We start from the raw sequence: 23,218 nt of genomic DNA, 5'->3' as shown, positions 1-23,218 counted from the left end.
TTACAAATTATAGATTTACAAAGTTCACAAATTAAAAAATTACAGATCCATAATTTTTCCATAGTCTCCTTCCAGCTTATCTAAAATACATGAAAGCTAGCTGCTGTGGTGTATACTTGTAATCCCAGTGCTTGGGAGATGGAGGCAGGGAGATCAGGCCTTTAAGACTGGCCTCAGCTACATATTAAGTTCAAAGCCATCCTGGACTATCCAAGGAAAACATTTTTAAACAAAGAAAAAGATGTTAAAAAAAAACATAAAAAATTTTTAAAAATTTAAAAACCTTAAAAAATAATATAAACATAATGAAAAAGTTAGGGATAGAGAACTGCTCAGAAAATATCAACTCCAGAGTCCAATACTCTGAGTCCATGAAGTGTGTAGTAGAGGATTTTATGCTGGGATAAAAACTTAAGTAAACAAAAACTTTTCTAGAACAATCAGGCTCATCTATGGCTTTAGCTTGAATAAAAGAAATTAAAACCCCAAATGGAATACATATGGAAATCTCATTTGGAAACCTGTTGCATTCTACTGTACTCCCAAAATTAAAAAAAATAAAATATTTTGTGTTTTTTTAAAAATAAAAGATGGCCTGGGCGAGGTGGCGCACACTTTTGATTCCAGCACTTGGAAGGCAGAGGAAGGTGGATCTCTGTGAGTTTGAGGCCAGCCTGGGCTACACTGAGAGTCCAGGACAGCCAGGGCTCTGGGTAACAGAGAAACTGTCTTGAAAACAAAATCAAAAAACAACAGAAAACAAGCTAGTGATGATTGTTATATCTGTCCACTAGAGGGCAGCCGTTAATGGGTATTAATTTCTCTATTGGGTTTCCCTGTCTTCTAGGAAAACTGTAAGCAACTCAAAGCCAGAGTGAGGGCAAGAGGTTGAGAACTCAGTTCTGGTGCAATTTGATGAGCTGTGGTTGGTGGCTGGGGAGCTCCCCTTTTCCAAGGAATAGAGGAGGGGTTGGGAAAGAGGAGGGAGACTTGGGAGGCGAGGAGGGAAGGGTCTAGGACTGGGATGTAAACACACACACACACACACACACACACACACACTACCAGCCGTAGTGGATATACTATATGCATAGGGGCAGAACTTCCACATTAGATTAATCACAAGTAATCACAAGACAGTTAACGTGTGTGTACACATCACATGACTGACCTTTTCCAGATGTTTAACTAATCGCTGATGGATGAGCTAAATTGGAGGAAGGGGAAGTGTTTGTTTTTCCCAGTAGTCAATTAAAAGGTTTCCTAATGTAATCATGTGTTAGAGCTCTGAGGTCAGAAGGCTTTGGATGCTCAACCAGGTCATTCATTTTCTGACTTTCAGTCCCTTCAAGTACAAGCTGAAGTGATTTCCTTAGCAAAATGAGGCCCTGCAAAAGGCAGCTGGAGAAACGAGTAGGCGCAGTACAGGAAAGTGCTCTCTGGCGTGACTTGTGCCTAGCAGACAATGTGATAGGCTATATCAAAGAACCCGAGAACGTGCTGCCAAGCTGGAGGGAGAACACACAGAGAATGAGTGTGTAGAATGGTAAACTGTTGTATGGAAGTAAATAGTGTGTTGTGGTTGTGTTTCAAGAGTAGAGAATGAAAAACGGTCAGTGGGAAGATGGCACGAGCCTCCATCCCATCTCAGAACTCAGGAACCAGAGGATGGGCAGCTTGAGATTAGCCTGAGCTACACAGTGACTCTGTCTCCCAAACAAAACTCAAAGAGTTGCAGCTATATACTACAGAGGAAGCTACCTGGAGTACCACTTAAGAGCAATACAAAACTATGAGGCAGGACACACTTTTGTTTTCAGTGGCTGAGATGTGGAGATGACATACAGGTTAGTGTGTAAGGTCAGACCCACCCAAAGGGCAGCTAAGCTCAGAAAGATTTGCAAGCACATTTCCACTAGCACATCCTTTTCTTTTTTCTGTAGAAAAGAGTTTGCAAATTAGCAGGAAGTCATTGTCCTTTCTGCACACCTCCTCTGTGGTTTAGTTACGATGCTACTTGTAACTAAAAAATGTTGCTATTTCGTTTTCTTCTGATTAATTGTATTTGCAACATAATCACATACCATCTTTTAGTGATTTCTTCCTAGAATGTGTCAGAGTTGATGTGTAGTGTTTTGTCCCTCCACTCATCTAGCTCAATGCATATTGATGAAAAGTTGCACAGAGTAAATGACATTTTATTATGTAAGATATATATATATATATATATATATATATACCATTTTTAATGAATCAATAATCTGTTCACATGGAACAGAGAAGACAAAAATTGATATGCCTGGAAATATTTGTAAGGTAATGTATTTACAAAATGGATTTAGTTATGAAAGTAAAATACACTGAGGCATTATCACATAGAAAGTTATATGTTTGTATAAATATACATATATATGTATACATATATAACTGTCTCAATGTGAAGTTAGAGCATTATTTATAATTTTGAAACTGCTAAATATATCTGCATATAAATACCTAAGGATGGTTTGTCCATATGAAAATAGAAAGATTTGGGAGTGACTACAACAAACTGCTAGGAATTTTTTGTTTGTTTTTGGTTTTGTGTTGTGTGTTGGCTGGTGCAGATTTTGTTTTGTTGGTTTTAATTTTTAATTTTTTTGAGTTATGTAATTTCCCCTTCCTTTTCTTCCCTTCAAACTCTTCCATGTATGCCCCACTTCTAGCATAATCCCTAAATATTTATCCTCAATCAGCCCCTTATCAAGGAAATTTTTCTTTGCAATAGACGGAGACCATTACAGGAAACTACAACCAGTTACAATGCAGAGTTGTGGAACTCAGTCCCAACAATATATCACAACACAACTCCTGCACCTAAGGGCCAGGAATCGTTATGCAAGAAACGTAGTTCCTCCTGGCTGCTTATATCAAAATGCAAAAGATAAGAGACGAATCCCAGATGAAAATTATTGAGCAACAAGGAAACAGAAACTGAAAACTTGCAAGTTTGAGCTAGATTCACAGTATAACATAATGCAAACTAGGCAAAACAAAATAAACAAAGAAACCAAGCAATTAAAAGAAATTTTAAGAGGAGAAAACACAAGCTCACTGGGGGTGCCTTATGAAGACAACATGAAAGAAAAGGCTGAACAACTAACTGATAAGGAAATGCTACTTGAAAGTCATGAGTTTACAAGAAAAGTCAGAGATGAGGCAGGATTATGTCACCAGAGAGACTGCTTCAGTAAAAGGCTACAGACAGTGTGCTGGAGTGAAGAAAAGGTGTCGCACGATTGAACATCCTCTGTTCCATCTTTATGGCCAAAGGGACCTAGTGGGTTTGAACATGCTGCTCCTTTCTCACTTCTTATTTGTCTCCACTTGGATGGGGTGGTCTAACCCCTCTCTGTGCCCATCACTATGTTTTAGAAGCACACGATTTGTCTGGCGTCACAGGTTCCCAGATGGATGAATCATGATGTAAGTCTTATCCATACTGGATTTGGCTGATAATTCAGATGATTTTTGGGACACCAGACATGATGTTGGAAGGAGAAAATGTTATTGCTCTTGGAATAGATTGCAAATTGTATATGGGTTTTGAGTTTTGGAGGGCAAAGAGAGAAGGGCCAAGGTCTGAATGTGTCCCTAACACATGGTCCTACATTGGAGCTCTATGCTCAGTGGCATGGTATTTATCTGAAGACAGGAACTATGGCAGACTATTTAAGACAGATTATGCCCTAGGGGTAGAGCCTGACTCTTTAAGATGAGAAGATCCCTCTCTCTCTTCCCTCCCTCCCTCCCTCCCTCCCTCTCTCCTTCCCCCCTCCTCTCTCTCTTCCCTCCCTCCCTCCTCCCTCCTCCTCTCGCTCCTCTCCCCCCTTTGTCTTCACATCTTCTCCCCCTGCTTACCTTCATCTTTCCCTTCCCTCCCCCACCCCCTTTACTTTCTCTGTCTTGTGAGAACATCAGAACCCAGCATTTCTGACTCTCTGACTTTGGACTTCCAGCCTCTCAAGCTGTGAAAAAATAAATATTTTAAGTTACACAGTTCATAGTATGCTATTTTGGTAGGCTAGGCTAACTCAGAAAAAAAAAAAAAAAAAAAAAAACCTTTGGAGGGGTATCTGAACTCTGTATTAGTTTGTAAAAACCATATAAAATATAATTCTTCTTATTATATTTCTTTGATTTTTTTTCAAAAGAAGAGTTTCTTGTTTGAGAAATGTTTTCATTGACACTCTTCCAGTTTGCCAGGGAATGCATATGTAGCAACCACCTCAGACAAGAGACCAGCAAGATAGAGCACAGGTTGTCTGGTGCTGACAATTCACATTTATTTGGAGACATGTACCTGAATTAGAGCGCCGTCCAGTTACTGGAAAACGATTTTCTTTAAACATACACGTTTATTTACCCAAGAGAGTGAGGCATATCGATTTCCCTTCACCAGGAGTTTTTGATATTCATATTATTAACTTATCTGCGTAATTAATATTAGCTGACAGATTTGGTGACACATATAGGACACTGGATTAATCTGTGCAAAAGTCTCAAGGGGTATTACTAACAGCAGACTGGGTAGGTGTATTCTGATTTCAAATAACTGCTTGTTTCTTAGCGAACAATGCCTTCTTTCATTCTGAAATAGAACCTGAAGGGGCTGCAGAGATGGCTGAGTTGTTAAAGGAATCTGCTGTGCTTGCAAAGGGTCTGGCTTCAGTTCCCAGCACCCACATGAGATGGCTTGCAGGTACCTGTAACTCCAGTTTCAGGGGATCCAATGCCCTCTCCTGGTCTCTGTTTGGTATTGCACACAAGTGGCTTATGTATACAACCACTTGGGCACACACACATAAAGAAGCAAATCTTTACAACATCCTCCCCCACCCCTGCCCCGCCCCCAGCATCTAAGGAGATGATCATGTGGGTTGTTTATATGATGAATTACATTAAATGATTTCCGTATGTTGAACCACCCTGCCTGCCTGGGATGAAGCCTACTTGGTCATAGTGAATGATACGTTTGATGTGTTCTTGGATTCAGTTTGCGAGTATTTTATTGAGTCTTTTTGCATCAACGTTCATAGGAGAAATTGGTCTGAAATTCTTTCTTTGTTGAGTCTTTCTGTGGGTTAGGTATCAAGGTGACTGTGGTCTCATAGTTTGGCAGTGTTACTTCTGATTCTATTTTTGTGGAATAGTATGGAAAGAATTGGTATTAACGCTTCTCTGAAGCTCTGGTAGAATTCTAAGCTAGCTTGTTTAACCATTTTCTCAAATTGTATTTGGGCCCTTACAAAAGTATTATTTGTTCCAAATCAGCTAGAATAAACCTTAAGAGAACAACACCCCATTTTCCTTAGGGAGGGTTGGGTAGGTTTTTGGTTGCTCTCTTGTGCTACAGATGCTTATTTTCATTAGGAGTTGGTTATAAGTTATTATTGGTCTTATCCAGAAAGAAAACAAGGTTGGACTCAGGGATATCTCTCTATTCATTTATCTTTCTTTCTTAGGTTTGGAGATAGGGGTTGAAAAGAAAGAAGGGGGGAATATAGAAATATGTAAGGGTCATAGGAAAAAAAGTAGATTATTGACTCTACTCTTCAACGTAATGCCTTAATTGTTACTCACAAATAAGGTTATTTTTAATTCACTGGTATAGAATTTTGTATATGGATGCAAAATAAGTTGAATTCTGATACATTGAAAGTGCTATTGCAGGCTGCTTAGGATAATTAAGTAATACAAGTTAATTATTAGTTGATTAAATCATGGTTATTTCAATTACTAGTCTATTTTTATCACAAGACTGTACATCCTAGGTTTAACAGATAGATATGATTCTTAGATAGATAAGGTAAAATAGATAAGATCTTCAAAAACCCCAGAACCCTAGAGGATATGGCATTTACAGATGTTTTTATTATTGCAAAGATTCCCTTGACAATAAGACAGGCTAATTCTAGCAACACCCAGCCTACCTCAAAGATGATGAGCATCAATGAACCCCCTTATGGAGATGGCTTCAAATGTGGCAAACAAGCTATTGGGCAAAATGTCCTCATTTCTGCCACAGACAGAATTCTATCTAAAAATGGGCAAGCTTGGATATAGGCAGAGTCTACCGCCAAACACTGACAAGACAGGGTAATCAAGTTTTCAATAGTTCCTGCCTCACAAATATGTCTGTCAGATATTTTGGGCCAGGAAGCTGAAGATGATGCTCCAACGTTACAGAGTTTCAAGCGACTGTTCAGGCAGCAAACTGTCTCTGTCATTTTTTCACTTTGGAAGCTGATAACTTGCACTTCCTGTCTACTCAAGTCTCTGATGTGGTTGAAGACCAGAGAGTTTAGTTTTACAATTAAGCTTTTGGGGGTTAAGATGTTTTTAGGTCTAAATAGATATTTTAAGTTGATAAAGATGAGATGTGATAGGTATGGATTTACATTCAGAATTTTAGACTCACCAAGATAGGAAAGATGTTCTCTTCAAGGTTGTCAAATATGAATAGCCAAAACATTATGAATGTAACATTTATTTAATCCCTGATTGTTTTGTGGCTCTTCTTGCTGTAGGTAGCTTATTGTGTATATGTTTAATAATATAAATGTATATGTAAAAAAGAAAAATAAAAAATTATTTTCCTAGAATAATAAGAAAAGAGAACGTGTTGTTCTACTGTACCCGGCCTCTCAGCAGTTCATAGGCTGTCACCCCCAGGGACCACCAGTCAACAGCAAAGGAGTAGCCCGTCTCCTTCCTAGAGGTGAACATCTCTGGTGCTGCAAGACACAGAAAAGGTCAGTTCCACTCCCCGAGACTCCAACCAATATATTTCCCCAGCGCATTCCTCCAAGGAAGAATTAGCAGCCTGAAAGGTGCAAACACATTCACAGATGGCTATCATCCATTGGTAGATTGCTCGCAGCAGGCGACATTTTCTAATTTTTTTTTTTTTTTAAAGCTCTCTCGGCAGTCCCATCCATCAGCTAATGCAAACAGACACACATAGACCTTAATGGCCAGATTCATCTCTTATTTAAATCATGAACCTATTACACCGTAGATCCTATTGGGCCTCAAATGAGCCCCTCATTCTGAGACAAAGAAAGCTAAGGGGGGCGGGGGGAGGCTGTCTTAGTCTGGAAAGTGTACACTAAAGGAGCTGAATGTTTATAATATTCTCAAACAGTGCTCAGAATTGTACGAGACAGATCCCGGCTTAGCTGCCTGTCTTGGGAGCATCGAGGGAGGCCAGTGCAGCCTCTTATTGTGTGTGAGGGCAGGAGAAAAAAGGAGAGAAGACACTCCAGGAGGTATAATGCTTTGCAGTATCCACAGGACAGCAATACTTAGTAATTACAGTTCTCTGAATTGACATTACTGGAAAGCAGAGTCACCATCAATTGAACCTGCAGAGATGACCCCCAGGCTTTCTCTAAGCACTTTGCTGTACCTTTCTAAGGATATACTAGAGTCCTACAGGTTAGAACATGGAAAATAAGGACAGAGCAAAGACAGGATTCGTTGCTCGCTGGCGTAAACACAGTGTCTAGTACAGAGCCCAATAAATAAAAATTTATCACACTGGTGAATGGGCACTGAAGTCAGACTTGGAGGCATTGTCTCTGCAGCTGTGCTGGGTTCAAATGCTGCCTCTACCACTTACTGTTCCCCTGAGCAAATGAGTCCGCACTACCTACTTCCTGCACCAGTAAGATGGGAATACTAAAATGAACTCTTTATCAGTTTAGAAATCAAATGAATCAATGCACATCCAAGTGTCAACATAGTGCCTGGCATTTGCAAAGCGCTAAAAGAAAAATCAGAAAGGAATGTTCATAGCAGCAGAGGAATGTGCCTACTCCAAATACACAGAGATGGTGCCGTGGCTCCTGTAGTAAGGTACTGACAGCAGGCAAGGGAAATCTCTTGGATGTGGCCTTTGTACACACAAACCTGCTTACCCTTGAATTCTAACTGAATTTCTCTGGACAGCTTCCCATTACAAGGGTAGAACACTGGCATCCTGATGCTCAGGACTGACTTAAGAGCTTCCTGCTGGAGAACTAAGTGGGTCTCATGCCCTGGGGAGCTCACGTTTTACGCTCCACTGTGTCCTTTCTTCAAGTCCCAAGTCCTAGTGCAATGGGGAGATAACGGTCCTGACCCCACAGTGCCCTGACTCCTGCATGGAATGGACTGTGTTTCTGTGTTGCTTTTTCGGTACCGTGCCACAAATCACATCTAAGGCGAAAGGTGTCAAACATTGCACTTAGAGGACATCCAGAGAATTTGGAGGCATGGCAGAGACAGTGTTGTTAGAAAAATGCTAAACAAAGTAGGCACTACACTAGGAAAGTAGTGCAGCCTGTCATCTCAGATCATCCTTGGAGGAAATGCGACTGGTTTTTCTTCTTCCTTTTGATATTTTCCAATGCAAAGTGGGTGTCTACCTTTTTGTCTATTTGCTCCTTTTTCAAACATGAAAATGTCTGTGTGTGCATTCCTTCACTAAACAAATATTCATGGTATGCTAAGCATTGAGGAATTGTGTTGGAGGTTTAAGAGCAAAAGCCTCAACAACATACAAAAATATTATGACACTTTAAGCTCTCAAAGAGGCAGGGGGAGATGCTGAGGGCCTCTCTCTGATTCTTTGAGAAGATCCCTGCTCCTGAGAGGAGCCAAACAGAACTGGAAGAGCACCACTTTCCCTCCAAATACACAGGGGGACTTCTTTGTGTAAATTTTTCTTTTTCTTTATTTTTAAAAGTTTAAAAAAATATATATATATATACATCCAAAAAACATCGGAAACACAAATGAAATGAAGAAGTATTTAGTACCCAGTGCCCTTTTATCACACACAATCTTGCTCCCACCACTCTACCCTGTCCTGTCCACCCTGCTGAAAATTCACCATCCTGAAATTTAATTGAATAATATTTATTTTTTACAATAATATTTGAATTTCTAAATAACAGTTTAATTTTGCCTATATTTTATACACATCCCAGTGTTATGAGTTAGTGGGAAGAGAGGGTGTCAAGCTGCATAGCCACTTACATAATTTTTTTAAACAATTATAACATAGGAACATTAATAAAGCATAAAGGGAGAATAGGAAGGAAAACATACTTGCATTCCGTCAAGTCTTTTTTAAGTCAAATGCTGGTCTCTGTTGTCCTTAGTGTCCTGTGTTTTGGCTCAATAATGTTTGTTTGTGATTTATCCAAATTGCCAGGCAAGATTTGTTTGAGTGTAATACTACATAAATACATAGTCAATTACATACCTGTCCTATTGTGGATAGCTGTTGGGGTTATTTTCTACTTGGGAACATCACAAACAGCACTGTTTTGACCACTCCTGTGCCAGTATGGTCCTATAGGTTTACAGATGTTGTCAAGATGGAACGTACTGGAGATGGGGGTGTGCAGTTCACATAGCCAGATAAGGCCAACCTACCCACCAAGGGTTGTGTGGTCACACCAAGACCAGTAGCTAAATTCCTTTTGTTCAACACTCTTTTTCACACTCGGGGTTTTTTTCCAATATGATGCATGTGCCATTTAATTTCATTGCAGTTTAAAAATGAATGTCCACTGACTACTAATAGGAGTGCTATATTTTATATGTTTTGTTGGGTATTTGATGATGAGTATTTGGTGTTCAGTTTAAAAACCTAGACATTAGGTTTTTGGTAGGATGTAACGGTTCCCCAAGTAATTCTATGATATAAAGAAAATAACTCCCACGATTTTAAAGAATTTACCACGAATATCATCCTTGAGAAAAATGTGCAAATAGTGAGTTTTGAAAAGAGAAAGAACAGAAAAAAAATCTTATATCCCATATGCTAACTTACATTATAAAGCTATATATAGTAATTAGTGCTGAAGCTCCAGAGTACCAATGCTAGTACATAAAGTTATTTAAATGATGGTGAATGACTTTAAAATCAGTGTGGGATGGGTGTGACTTTACAGAGGATTTCCAAATAATCACTTAATAACTTAAAAATAAAGTAAGGGCCTTGTTAAACATATGTTCAGGGAAAGTAGTGTAGAATTGGTATTAAGTAAAAACGAATAAAGCATTAGGGAAACTTATCTAAGATCTGGGAATAAGAAGATCCAGGTAATAGAATCCGTAGCAGAAACCCAGGAGCTAGTCCACAAGCACACCTGAGAGACAGGACATGTGCTCCACATGTGCCAGGCCCCAGGCAAGAGTCCCAGCCTTCCATATAAATGCGAGCAGGTCAATTATATTAACAAGAAATGCAATGCACGTGGTAGCAATCCCAGCAGTCAGGAGACAAGCGTAAGGAGACTGCTGCATGTTTAAAGTCTGAGCTACATAGAAGCTCCAGGCCAGCCAGAGCAACAGGGAAAGACTGCCTCAAAATAAACAAACAAACAAACATCATCATCATCGACAACAGAAAGCCCTTAAAACCAACAAATGAAGGAGACAGGAAACTCGTGTACCAGTAAAAACAAACACTACACTAGGATCTAGAATTCCATACCCCCGATACAAAAATGTGGGAATTATTACCATTATCACTAAGCTCAAAAGCAGGGAAGAAATCCAAGACAAACGAGAAAACGAGCAGATTCTATGAGCAGGAAATAGATAAAAAGTCAGAGATGGATTTCAATATCACACTGTGTAAAAGTAACTTATTCTCTTGGCTCAGTTATCTGGGAGGCTTACTGCCTCCTTCTGCTAACCTAGGCCTAGTCCTGGAAGCTTCTAGCCTCCATACAATCTAAGCTAGGCCTAGAATGTTTTAGCCTCTGAGACTTAACTGCTTAATGAGCTCACCCTTACTTGTTCTTTCTGAGCTCTGAGCTGGCTGGTTCAGCTCAGGTGTTCTAGCTTAAATCTCCCAGCTGGTTTATATAATCTGGCTTCTTTCTCAGCCCAGAATTGCTCTGCTTGACCTCAAACTAACTCAGCAATCTGCTCTAATCTTCTGGCTTCTTCTCATTTTCTGGATCATTCTGTCTTCACCTGAGTTCTCTCTCTGCAACCCATCTATTACTGTCCTGGTAAAACTGCCTCCTCCCTCTGAAAAACTGCCTCTTGAGTAGCTTCCCTTTGCTCTCTCTTCTCATGAGAGTTAGCCATATCCTATTCTGTCAAATCTCAGATTCATCACCTTTTCTTTTTTAATATATTTTATTAATTTATTCATATTACATCTCAATTGTTATCCCATTCCTTATATCCTCTCATTCCTCCTTCCTCCCATTTTTCCTGAGAAACACTTAAAGAAGTGCTCAACCTCCTTAGTCATCAAGGAAATGCAAATCAAAACAACTCTGAGATTCCATCTTACACCCATCAGAATGGCTAAGATCAAAAATTCAAGTGACACCACATGCTGGCAAGGATGTGGAGAGAGAGGAACACTCCTTCATTGCTGGTGGGAATGCAAACTAGTACAGCCACTTTGGAAATCTATGTGGCGCTATATCAGAAAACTGGGAATAGGGCTTCCTCAAGACCCAGCTATTCCACTCCTTGGAATATACCCAGAACACGCTCCAGCACACAACAAGAACATTTGCTTAACCATGTTCATAGCAGCCTTATTCATAATAGCCATAACATGGAAACAGCCTAAGTGTCCCTCAGTAGAAGAGTGGATAAAGAAACTGTGGTACATATACACTATGGAATACTACTCAGCTATTAAAAACAAGGAATTCCCAAAATTTGTGGACAAATGGATTGAACTAGAAATGATCATCACCTTTTCTGCCACTCAATTAGACATCACTTTTAAATGTGGGTACTTCCTTCTACAAAATAACTTTACCTTTGCTTGGGATTAAAGGCATGTACCACCACACCTGGATCTAAGCTTTTCTTTACTTGATACTTGCTCTATACCGGGCTGGCCTGAACTCTGATCTGTTTGCCTCTGTCTCCTGGATTAAAAGCATGTTTGTACTCCAGCCAATCACACAGACCTACAAGGTCTCTGGAAATGATCTCTTGTCAGAATAGCCAGGTTCTGAATTAACATTTTTCTAAAACAATGTGCCCCATTTCTACCGATCATTTGGGAAGGTTTGTGGTCCTGATGACTGGGCAGGGGTGAGGGTGCAGGGAGCTCATGTGTTAAGTTCTTCCAGTGCAAGTAGAGATCAAAATGAATCCTCAGGTGTGAAACACTGGCATGTGTGTCCTGTGGCCAGGAATTCTTTCTTGCAATGTAAATTTTAATTAACAAGTAAAAAATAAATGTTTTCAATGTGTACAATACATTTTGAACCATGAATACAGTATGGATGGATAAACTGAGGCACATATAAATTACAACACATACCATTAATTCTTTTGACATGTTTAGGGTGTGTGTATGTGTGTGTGTGTGTGTGTGCGCGCGCACATGCGCGCACCTGCCATGAGGTGAATGTGAAGTTCAGAAGATAATTTGTAGGAGTCCCTTTTCTGCTTCAGAGATTCTAAGGATCTAACGCAAGTCATCAGGCTTGACTTAAACCGGTGGGTCTCAACCTTCCTAATACCATGAACATTTAATACACTTCCTCATGCTGTGTTGACCCCCAACCATAAAATCATTTTCATTGCTACCTCATACCTATAATTTTGCTGCTGTTACAAATAATAATGTAAATATCTGATACACAGGATACATGACCCCTCCAAGGAGTTGCGACCCACAGGTGGAGAACTGGCGGCTCAGACTGTGTTTCTAGGTCCTCCTTGGGCCCGCTTCCAAAGTGCACAGAGCAGCATTTCTTGCCATGTAGCACTGTTTTTAGAGTGAGTGATCCAAGGCCTGTACCGGAGCGTACCCGGCACACAGCAAATGTCAGCCATTACACCATCATCACTGCCGTTTCCCAAGATGTCCCAGGCTACAGGTGTCTAGATTCAGGTTTAATTTCATGCTCTGTCAATCACTCGCTCTGTGGTTATGATCACGTCATTTTCTCTCTGGGTTGCACTTTTCAATGTATGAGTAAGAATAGTAGTAATATCTGTCTCACAGGGTTGTTGTTTTAATGATGTAATAAATATTAAAGATTTAACAAAGTGCCTGAGACATCTTAGGTGCTCATCACATGGTAGCATTTGTTGTTACCTTCACATTGCACATTACAAAATGTGATTAATTTACATTAATCTAATCTAGCTTCTAAAAATGTAAAGGTAACTCTGTTCGTACGTAGAAAAAAACATTAGAAAGGAAGCTATAAGCATCTCTTGGTACAAGAATTAGTTTACTTTCTTCTTTGCTTGTAAGAATTCTGTACTATTTTTCATAGTTGAACATACACACACATTTCTCCTCTGTACTAGTGAGAAGACTTTAGTTGGTGAGTTTCTAAGTGGTCTGGTTTATACTCACACAGGTATAGGCTGGAGAGGAAAGATGGAATGGGAGGATGGAAGGTGAGAGCATACGGAGCCTCAACTTCTATCTCCCTATTTTCTTAGGTCTGTTTGTCTTTCTTTCTTTCTCTTTCTACTTAACTGTAGTGTTCTATGCCAGCACAGTAAAGTAGGTCCTAGTAACTTTCTAGAAGATAGGAGTTTACTAAATTACTGTGTGTGTGTATGTATGTGTATGTGTGTGTGCGTGTTTAAAAAAAAGGCAGGCTCCTATCCATAATTCTTCATGGAAGGATGTCTACTAAAAAGATCAAAGGCGAAAGCAGTGGTGGGTAAAGCTGTGGGCTGTGGCGGTCACACGTCCCTTCTGGAACACAATGGGAAGCATTCCCATCATGCTGGACAAACTAAACTAGTTCAGCCATTCAAGAACCATGAGTGGAAATGACCCGGAACATACTTCACCCTTTATGCCTCCCCCTATCCGAGGCCAGACAAAGCTTTGCCAAAGGATAAGATTTGCATTCCAAGATGATTAATTGTTCCCACATAGAGCATGGCAAATTGCTGAGTGTCAGATTATCTTCATTTAAAAGCAGTAAGTATAGTCAGGCTCCTAGGGCAGGCTGAGGAAAATAAATGAGTAAGTGGGTGTAACGCATCTAACGCCTTGTCTGGTCCACAGAAAGAGTCTGATAAATATTACAGTTGTCCATTAAAAACGTGACAGTAGGGCAGTGCTTGGCCTTGTGCCTAGATTCCAATTTCCTAGCTATATTGTATAAAAATGGTAGAAATGACAACTGTGAAAAAAATTGAATTATACAGATATTATACATAAAATGGTGGGGCAGAGGAGAGAAAGATGACCTCCCCTTACTTCCGTCACCATGGAAACCATCCCTAGAAACCCCAGATGCACATTTTCTGATTTGGCTCCAAGAAAATAGGCTATAATGTGGAAACCCAGGAAACCTGGGGAACAAACTGGACAGAGCAGCAGGCCTGATACTCCCTTTTATCACTAGATTGCTGTGGGTTTTAGGAAGAAAAATGGGCTGAATTACATGTGTCCATTATTTGAGAAGTGACAAAAGAAATTTATTCCCCCCACTGGCCATTGAAAGCCATGAAATCTGCAGTTGTTCAAATGTTACATAAAATAAGGCTCACTCTTTTCTTCAGAGACAATTTTGTGGTGGCCTTTCTTGTAAGAGTGCCCTCCTCCCAGCCCCACCCCATTACAGAGAGGAACAAGAAGGAAAAGCTGAAAAGAAAAATTAATAGTGGCATTGCTCTTTTCCTTGATTTTTCAAGTTCAGACATTTTGCTATGTAATTTTCAGGCTATATCTACGTTATGCCATTCCTTCCTTCCTTCTTGAGTCCCTGCAGCTTCAACAGCTTTAAGAGTTTAACTAATTAAGAGAGATGCACAGGTGGAGAGTGGATTTCCTTCTTCCATCATCTCCCAGCAATCCTGCATTGTTTAATGTCCTACTTTAACTGGCTGGTACCCAGTCCCCTCCCCACTGATAACTTATCAACCATCAAGGCCTAATGATTCTTTAAAAAGATGTATTTATTTATTTATTTTAGGCATATGAGTGCTCTAGCTGCATGTACACCTACACGCCAGAAGAGGGCATCAGATCACATTATAGATGTTATGAGCCACCGTGTGGTTGCTGGGAATTGAACTCAGGACCTTTGGAAGAGCAGACAGTGCTCTTAATATAATGTTTCAAATATCTTAAAAATCATGACAGTGAGTTTTGAAAGTAGTCTCTCAGGGCTCACTCGACTATCTCACCAGGCTGGATTTTCACACCTCAGTGTAGAGATGGAGGGCTGGGCTGGCTCTTACACATCTCCTGTTTCCTAGTGTGCACTGCGTGTGTTTCAAACTGTAAAAAGGATCGTGGACTCCTCCCACAAGCATGTCGAGTGTGCCAATTCAGCTTGCACAGTAGTGACCTAATGACTTTGTAAGCCTGATGATGACAGGGGATGTACCCTGAGAGAGTCTGGTGCTGTGAGTCTGCACTGCAACTCTTGGCATCTAAGTAAGCCATACAGACATGAGTCTCCCTTTTAAGTTCTAAGCCAGCCCTGTAGGCACCCCATGAAGCTAGAACACAGGCCCTACCTAGTCCCTTCAAACGTAGCCAAGGTCTGTCTCCTCCTGCTAAGACTTGACTGCACAGTCAACAGACCCTCATGAACAATTAGGGTCTGTTAACTCAGGAAACAGCTTGCCCAGCAGACAAGTAAGACAGCCATCTGACCCAAATATGAATGTTACAATCCAATTACAGACGACACAAGAATTAACAGATAATTATGAGGACTATTAACAAATAATTCTGAGTGGTAAGAAATCACATCTTTAGGAGGGATATGGGAAAGGGCTGTGTTCCATTGCTGTGAGGACCGCATGCCTCCTGATAAACAGTTCTCTGTATATTCCAGGGTGGACACAGGGCCCAGTAAGTTCTACTAAAACAGTGTCTCTCTGCAGATGAAAGCACTAACAACTGAAGTTGCAATCTGTAGCTGATATTGCCACAAGTGAATGTAGACTTTATGGGCTGTTTGACTCCTGGCCCTATGTCATTGATCGCCCCTTTGTGAATTCTTAATCTTCAAGGCAAAAACCGGATCCACATGTCACTGTAAATGAAGGCAGGCATGTAACAGAACAGTTCTTGGGCACAACCTACTCTTTAAAAAACAACTAACTCATGAGATTGTCGTGAAAGCAAAACTGAAGCTAATCGCATGGCTGGGAAGGCACTTTAACAACGCTACCACCTTGTGCATGCATACAGTATTATTTAGATAACACTAGTATTATTACTCTTATTATATGACTCTGCTTATTCCTGATTCCTTTTGTTTGATTTGTTTTGTATCCTCTCCTATTGGTGTGTACTTTCTATGACGTAGAGACGTGTGTGTGTGTGTGTGTGTGTGTGTGTGTGTGTGTGTGTGTGTGTGTGTGGTATGTGTGTGTGTGGTGTGTGTGGTGGTATATGTGTGTGGTTTATTTTGTGTGTGTGTATGTGTGTGTGTGTGGTGTGTGTGTATGTGTGTGTGTGGTGTTTGTTAATGAGTCACTAAGATCTCAAAACCTTTTCATATACACAGGCAATCAATTAGCCATTGACCAAATTCATACTTTTGTTCAGAAATGGGTAGATACTAATTAGGTCATAAGATAGCCTTTTCATAATGTGATCAATGTCCCCAATGAATCAAGATCACCCCGCGTGGCTTGCTAATGCAGATGCCTCAGCTTCAGTTCAGACCCATCAAATCCACAGTTCCCCAGGTAAAGCCAACTAGAAAGGAGTTTGTCTGCTCCAGGTCCAAATCCTTATCAATTTGGCCTACAGTGAATGGTACTAGAAGAACCAGAAACAAAAGATCTGTTCTTACAAACACTTGAGAAGCTGCTTGTACCCACCCATGTACGGCTTGGTGCCAGCTACGGTGGTGATCCGAGTCTCCTTGGGCAGCATGGCTGCAATGTTGAAGTCTGTGATGTGCACATGCCCTGGGGGGAGAGGAAGACCAGGAGAATGTTGAATCCCTCCAACCAAGAAGAACAGCCAAACATCTAATTGAAAAGATCTGGACACTTAGTCTTTAGTTCTGGTATTCTAGCTGCAACTGAGTACAGGCAATACCAACTCCTTAGTCCATCCTCAAGGCCAATGAGGTCTTAAACCAGCAGGTCTGCAACAGCCGGAACATGATATGTAGCCATTAGTATCAGATTATACACTTGTAGTTCAACCTCAGACTATTTGAAAATTGCTAGATGAGTTCATGTTCCAAGAACTCCTCTGGGTATTACTGTCTGTTGGAACCAGGCTAGACTGTTTATCCTATGCATGCCATATAGGATACAGCCCAAGTCTCTCAAAGCATCACAATTCTCACACTCTCTCATGGGATCTTTAAAAACAACTATGAATCAAATTACTATTAAATTACTATATTCTGGCCCAGGTATGAATATACATTTTTTTTCTGCTTTTGCTGTTCTTTACTTTTAAAAGATGCCATGTGCATGGAGGAGACAGACAGGGCAGGATGCATTCAGTGACCTCTAACAAAATAAACTGTATCAAGGGACAAGAGGAAAAATTTAGAATTATTTTTAAAAGAATTGGGAAACATGATCTGTGTCTAGACCTCTGTCCCCCTGACATGTAGTAGGCATTAAGTCCTTTTTCTACATTGAGCCTAAAGTTTCCTGTACTGAAAATAAAGAATGGGTAGATTAGATGACATCTAAGACCTCTTCGAATTATAACACGCAGAAATAAAATGTACGGGTAGCACTTAAGTTTAGTGGGAAATACACCTTACATAATGTTTCAGGGTTTCTGTATTTGTATCTGGAAGGAAGAAAAGGGCAGCGCAGGAAATTCATGCCAACAAGCCTGTTGTGTTAGCTGTTGGCACAACAGTTACCTGCCTTCCTAGAGCTTGACGTGTTGGCATTTCCATTTCCAAGTGTCTGTGTTGATGAGACGGGGCTACAGAGGGAACAGCACCTGATTCTCCTTCCAGGGCCCCCAGTCCAAGCTCCTCACACTAAACTTCACGGCCTGCTTCTGGTAGCATCCTGCCCTTTGCTAAGAAAAGCTCTCGTTGTCTCCATCAACATGGTTCTGTTTTTTGCAGAAATACATTCCTCTTGATTGTATGCCATTTTCATAGGGTGAAAGTAGCGTTTGTTGAGTTGAAAGGTAAAGCATTCTTGGCCAAATCATACCAGTGAATGATTTCAGTAGCTCTTCTAATTCTCCAGAGTTTATGCTTCAAATATAGGACAATTTTGGAATTTGATGCAAATTAAGCGGGCCTGAAATTGTCACTACTATAAGCCAGAATTCATGGCTTTAAGTCTAGTCCCCACCACTAACCAGCTATGTCACCTTGAAAAAGTCCCCTGTGCTCTCTGATTGTAGTTTTCTCACCAGGTGAGGTTATAGAAAGATGAAAGGGGACAGTGTCTATGGGAGACTTAGCCCAGCTCTTGTCAGGGCAGCAGAACTATTGACAATCACTATCAGAGACTAAGGTAGAGTTTTTACAATATACATATGCCTGTGTCTCACTCCCATGCATCTTCAACTGGGCTGACAGGAAAGGCATCTGCACTGAAAACATCAAACTCCAGAAGATGGTTGCGAGCATCCAGGCATGGACCCTTTCCAGACTCAGTTCTAAGGTTTCCTAGACTTGTAGTAGAAGTAGAATGCAAAGGGCACCTTTGATGTGCACACTTCCCAAAGCCTGTTCTCTGGATGAGAAACACCAGGGGCACTCACTTGTAAGAAATACAAAACTCCAGACCTCTCCTACCTTCTGGATCAGAAACACTAAGGTCCATGGCCCAGCATTTAAGCCCACCTTTCAGAAGATTGTGATGTCACAGCACTTGGGAGGCAGAGGCAGGTGATCTCTGTAGTTTGAGGCCAGTCTAGGACAGCCAAGGCTACACAGAGAAACCTTGCCTCAACAAACAAACAAACAAACAAAAGAAAGAAAAACAAAACAAAACAAGACATCATTGTTTTGAAAGAAAGACCTGGCTGAATGGAATAGTGAAATTGGTTCAGGAAAAAAAAAAAAACCAAACCAAACCAAACCAAACCAACCAAACAAACAAAAAACCTACAAACCTAGACAGCACTGATGATTTTTTTCTGTTCAATGCTCAATATTTATTTTTCCATTAACATTGCATGATTCCTTCAGTGTTGAAAATGCTGTCATAACTTGTCCCAGCAAAGTAGTCCCTGTTGTGTAGGTGATTAACTGGCTTAAGAATAATTTCCTAGGCCCCAGACGTGGCAGAATTGGAGTTGAGATGTAGAGATGGTTTCAGGATCTAGACTCTGCTCTAGTGACACTTTGGTTCAGATTCAGAATCTCCTAAAATGTCGTGTGTTCTGTCCACAAACCCAAAGGACTGAGCAAATGGAAGCAACCACTTTTTGATTGACTCAGACGTTTACCCCTGCCGGGATGCCTGGAAGAAAGTGCGAGGGGATGATCTGAGGCCTAGGGTTTATGGGAGCTGTAGCAGGTGCCATTATCAACTGTCCAGCACCCTCCATGATGCTGAGCTTCCGCTCCCATGGGCACATCTGTGTTGCACTCTTTCCTGGCCAGGCTCTCTTCTGTGCTGGGACGATGACTTCCAAGGGCGGGCTCATTGTGATGCTGACTGAAGGAATCAGGGCTTTCCCTGAGAAGGAAGGGGTTTGATACCTTCTTCCACAATCCAGCGGTCCAAGCAAACTCCTGGAATAAAGTTTCTTAACACCAGGACTGTAGAGACACTAGATTTATAAATCTTGCTATGGAGCTGACTTGGGCATTGTGAGATGTTTGGTGTAAAGTTCTCCTGTGGAAGACTAAGGATTTCCTGGCTTAGATGCCTGGGAAGGGTTTCCACCTGGGACAGCATAATAAGCGCAACTCACTTTACAGGGCGGTTGACTCCGGCCACCACTGTTGTCCGTATCTATATCCTTCCTCACTGCGGCTGTGCTCACTCTGAGGCCCTTTTCATCAACACATTTCTCCAGGACACGGTGGCTAATCAGCAGGCACTGGCCACAACTGTTAAGACGCTCACATTTGCAAATGTTTACAGTATGTGCGATCCACTTTTCCTGTGATGCTAGCTATTCTCAGCACTAGCTAAGGCATGATCATCATTATCTGGGGCGGCCACACGTGCTATCATACCTTTTCAATGGGACACCTTCTTGATTTTTCAACATGTTTTGGGGCTCTTCATGGAGGAAACTGATAAGATAGAAAGCTCTGTTCTTTCTCACACTCAAGACTGGATTTTTACCTCCCTCTCTTGTGACTACAGATAATATTAAGAAGCTAAATTATAGATAGTTTTGTAATTACCCAAGTCTTTGATATACCAGGCAGGCATTATTGTTCCTCTGGATGTAGCTTTATTTCCAGGATAACTTAATAAAAACACACTGATTTGTTTTAGACATTTGTGGAAGTGATAGAATCGGATTGGCCACTTCTACTGGTAGGATGTAAAAATATGTATCAGGACAGTCAGCTGTGACTCACCCAAGACCTGTTGCCATACTGGCTCTGAGCTAGTACACGTGAGGTATCTGGAGAGAGCAGTAACTTGCCTGCTCAAAATGAAAAACATTTTTTATGTCAAATGCTGAATCATAAGAATTGTTAATGCACACCATGGAAAGAGTCTTCATCTTGGATGATCTCACATAAATGCCACTACCTGCTGGTGAATATGAGCAATATAAATCATTACAATAAAACATACTTTCAGCCTGTCCCTGAGCACAGGTGAATTACTATAGAAGCCATGTGATGTAAATACAACACTCATTTGGAAGGATGGGCACAGGAAAAGGCATGCAAGAAAAATTACACAGCTGCCCTTTTGCAGCTGCTACAATCTCCACGCCAGGGGTGAACTATTGAAAACGTGATGGTAGAGGTCAGTAAGCTTCAGCAGCAGCTGTTGCTCCAAAGGGCAGGCATCAGCTCGTGGTCCGACTGGTTCTCTCATAAAAACAACCACATCAGGAGCTGGGAGGATACAGATTGGGAATTTAATCACTTAAGAGTGATGAATTTTGGTTCAGGAATAGTGTTGAAGTCCTAGATTTTTTTTTTAATCTAAGTGAAAATGACTTCAAAACAATTATTTTCTCTAGAAAGATATCCCCAGGACAGGGTTTACAGAATGTATCCCAGATTTTCTCTTTGTCTGCATCTATTTCACTCCGACAGTCCCTCCAGAGCAATTTTTTTCTTTTATTAAAAGCAACAATTCTGAAGGTGAGTTTGGAATGGGACTACAATATAGTTCCTGTTGTTGGTGCTGTTCAACCTTAAATCAAAGGGGTGCTGGAGTTACCCATCATCTGAGACACTGCAACTGTCCCTCGGGAAGACACTCCAAGCCCCAAAGTCCTGACCAGAATGACAATGCCAAGAACAGTGACCTCAGACAACTGTGGAAATGGAGGAAGCCAGAATGGACCGGTTACGAGTGGAGTTACTTGAAGGTTAAGGCTAAATGATCTTGTTTAAACTCAGCATTCAATATGAAAAGAAGAGTCTTTAGTACATCACACCCTAAAAGCCAAAGTAATTCTCTGGGGGAAGATCAGTGAGCACTTAACTTGCATACACTCTATCCATAGAGATCTGGGCCTTCTCAGATACGTGACGCTCTACACAAAGCCATACAGCTCGTCAACACAGTCCCTGTCCAACTCTGAAAGCCTCTGCAATCCTATGGAAGTCACACTTCCATTTGGTTCTAAGAGGTTTTCTTTTTCTCTTTTAAATTTTTATTTCTTTTTTATTTTATTTCTTTTTTACATATACATTTATATTACTACACATAAATAAACTACATACATCTAGAAGAACCACAAAACAATCAAGAATTATATATATATATATATATATATATATATATATATATATATATATATATATATATATATATATGTTATGTTCATAGTGTTTTGGCTATTTGTATTTAGCAATCTTGAAGAAAACATCTTCCCTATCCTCGTGAGTCTAAAATTCTGAATGTAAATCAATATCATATTTCATCAAGCTTTACAGAAGATACTAGAAAGAAAACTCTAGCCCAAGGAAGGTAACTTTACCTAGGAAAACAAAGGAAATAACCCCACATCCACAAAAACAAAAGAAAGGAAGCTCACATACACACAGTCTCTCTAACAGTCCCAACATCAAGATAATAGGAACCAATAACCACTCATCATTAATATCTCTGAACACCAGTTGATTTAATGGTTGACATTGCATCATATTTTGTCAGTGTTGTATCAATGCTTCTAATGATGGTAAAATGTAAGTATTCTTGTGTTCCAAAGAATTGAAGACATGGAGACTGTTTGAGGCAACTTAACTAAATTCTGAGAGCTAGTACTAGTGAACTCGGTTTTAAAGTAATCTGGCTCTGGAATTCATACTCTAAACAACATTATAATCAGCCCTTCACAAGGGTAGGCTCCCTGTGTGACTAAACTAACTCACTTTTTTCCTAATGTATAATCACCAAACTTCCAAGAAAAAATAATGAGAAGAAATGCAAACGTATAAAAACACGATAAAGCCTGTTTTAAGAACCAAGATTAAAAGAGGAATGGAAAATGCTTCCATTGGTAAGGTCTCTATTCAGAGACTTTACAAATGATGAAGTGACAGGAATCTTGCCTAAGGCAGCCATCTGTCAAGAAAGGTAAGGAATAGACCAAAACCTGGTTCTGCTTGACCAGCCATGTTTGGTGGTGCAGAGTTGCTTTTTGTCTAAATTACAAAAGAGTGGTTTGTGCAGGCTGCCTTTCTCCCCAGCTATGAAGATTTTCAGAGTGTATTTAAACCAGGCATGGGAGGACCATGCCTCCCACAGAAGGCTGGAAGAGATGGTGTTTTCACGAAGGTCACCTTCACGCTAGGTCTCAGCGTTGCTTGCATTTCTGAGGTTCAGAAATGTGTTCCAAAATGTCAGAAGCTATAAAGGTAAAGAAATAAACCATTGGAAGGAAGTGGGGAAAAAAGTCCCTTCAGACAGTCCGTAAATAAGTAATGACTTTGTGCTTTGAGATCAGAGGCCATGCACGAAGGATTTTTCTAGCTCTCTGAGCTTAGGTGGGAGCCATTCAAGCAGGCAAATAAGTAATAAGCAATAAGTAGAACTTAGAGTTTTTCCGTTCTAATTGCAAACCTGCTTGATTATCAAAGTTTGATAAAGAAGGGTCTTT

At 40.5% G+C, this 23,218-nt stretch overlaps 1 protein-coding gene across 2 annotated transcripts in view; it reads right to left on the bottom strand.

The window, feature by feature from the left end:
• Positions 1 to 23,218, bottom strand: part of Stk32a (serine/threonine kinase 32A) — a 109,251-nt gene that overhangs the window by 5,840 nt on the left and 80,193 nt on the right. For both annotated transcript variants that reach the window (XM_051163632.1, XM_051163633.1), the window contains exons 7-8: positions 16,846 to 16,935; positions 6,679 to 6,776 (exon numbers count right to left, since the gene is read on the bottom strand). In XM_051163632.1, the coding sequence (XP_051019589.1) occupies positions 6,679 to 6,776; positions 16,846 to 16,935 (188 nt within the window). The remainder of the gene's footprint in view (positions 1 to 6,678; positions 6,777 to 16,845; positions 16,936 to 23,218) is intronic.

The sequence above is a fragment of the Acomys russatus genome, chromosome 20 (genome assembly GCF_903995435.1).
Source record: "Acomys russatus chromosome 20, mAcoRus1.1, whole genome shotgun sequence".
NCBI classification, from domain to species: domain Eukaryota; kingdom Metazoa; phylum Chordata; class Mammalia; order Rodentia; family Muridae; genus Acomys; species Acomys russatus.
The sequence above is the reverse complement of the archived record's forward strand: the minus strand, read 5'-3'. Positions and strand labels throughout refer to the sequence as shown.